At 55.3% G+C, this 1,412-nt stretch overlaps 1 protein-coding gene across 1 annotated transcript in view; it reads right to left on the bottom strand.

Moving 5' to 3' along the window:
- Window positions 1-1,412, bottom strand: part of Sptbn4 (spectrin beta, non-erythrocytic 4) — a 95,734-nt gene that overhangs the window by 40,288 nt on the left and 54,034 nt on the right. Inside the window, exon 18 of the mRNA XM_031385834.1 lies at window positions 1,011-1,101. Coding sequence (XP_031241694.1) covers window positions 1,011-1,101 — 91 coding nt within the window. The remainder of the gene's footprint in view (window positions 1-1,010; window positions 1,102-1,412) is intronic.

The following is a 1,412-nucleotide window of genomic DNA, read 5'->3' on the forward strand; positions in this document are numbered from 1 at the left end:
GGGGGGGGGGGGGTGCTGGAGAGCTTCCTGGGCCATGGTTAACCAGGAGAGGCTCCGGTTTCTGACTACCACTGAGGGTAGAGGTTAGGGCAGGAGCAGCCTTGAACATCTGTCATGCCAATGAGGAAGGGGATCAACAGGGACCCATTGCTAATGGGCTCACTCAGTTACGGGGGGGGGCGGAGGGGAGGTTTGGAGGCCTGTGTCTGATTTGTATGTAGGGGAACTAGTCTGCCATGGACGTTCAATACGCAGAGTCAAACCATCTTTAGTTGGGGTGGAAGAAACAGGTACCCAGTCTTCATAGGTGTAGAGTCTAGTCTTGGGTGATACAGATTGGGGCCAGGGCATCTCTGGGGATTGAGAGGTCTATGGACCATCTATGGGGTGGTAGAGGTCCATCGAGTTCCCTTGGAATACAAGTCAAGTGGGGGAGTTTCAGTATTTCAATGTAGAAGGGAGTCTGGGCTATCTATCTCTTATCTCCTGTGATCCCCGAGGTGTGTAGGAGAAGGGACTTGATCCCTAGTTATTAAGGGTCTAGGGATGTAACATGGAGCCTCGAGCTCTTGCTTAGAGCTCAGGTCCTGAAGTCCGGTCCCCAGCACCATAACTAAGCCAAATAAAAGCGAAGACCTAGTTCTGTGACTGAGGAAGGAGTACTCCTACCCATTGCTCCATCCACGCCCCAACCCCCACCTCCAGCCCTCCGCCTCTCTCCTAGCTTCACTAATCTCTAGAGAAAGGTGAGATCAGCGCTCCTCCCCTAGGAACCGCAGGCGCGAACTCATCGGTTGCCAGGGGAGCCCAGGGCCCCTCCCGTCTCCCTGGAGCCCACGTGGCCTGACAGAGACCCGCCAGGCATGCGCTCTGGTACAGGACTCCTACCGCCTCCTGGTGGCACACAGGGAGCAATGTTCTTCGACCCACTTAGACGGGGCGTCCCAGCCCACCAACCATCAGGGATCAAGCCTCTGTCTACCGTGCCCAGCACAGCTGGAAGGGCCTACCTCATGACACTCTCTAAGAAAGTGCTGCAGCACAAGCTGGTCCAGTAGCTTTTGCATCCACTGCTGGGCCCTCAGCTGATTTTCTTGGCTCCTAAGGAGAAGAGAAAGGCTGGAGAGAGGCTCAGGCATGGGATGAGGGAGCTGGCAGGAGCCAAGCAGAGCAGGGGAAAGGGAGGGCCTAGGAAACATTGATAGGACAGGGCTCCAGAGAAGGGAGAGAGAGAACTGCAGGAAGAGGGGAAGGAGGAGTAAGAGATAGGCAAAGAGAGAGGCACAGAGACATAACAATAACACACACACACACAACATGCACATGCAGCACACAAAACAAACAGATCAAAAGATGCTTAGCGCCGGGCGGTGGTGGCGCACGCCTTTAATCCCAGCACTTGGGAGGCAGAG

This window comes from Mastomys coucha, unplaced genomic scaffold (genome assembly GCF_008632895.1).
Source record: "Mastomys coucha isolate ucsf_1 unplaced genomic scaffold, UCSF_Mcou_1 pScaffold21, whole genome shotgun sequence".
NCBI classification, from domain to species: domain Eukaryota; kingdom Metazoa; phylum Chordata; class Mammalia; order Rodentia; family Muridae; genus Mastomys; species Mastomys coucha.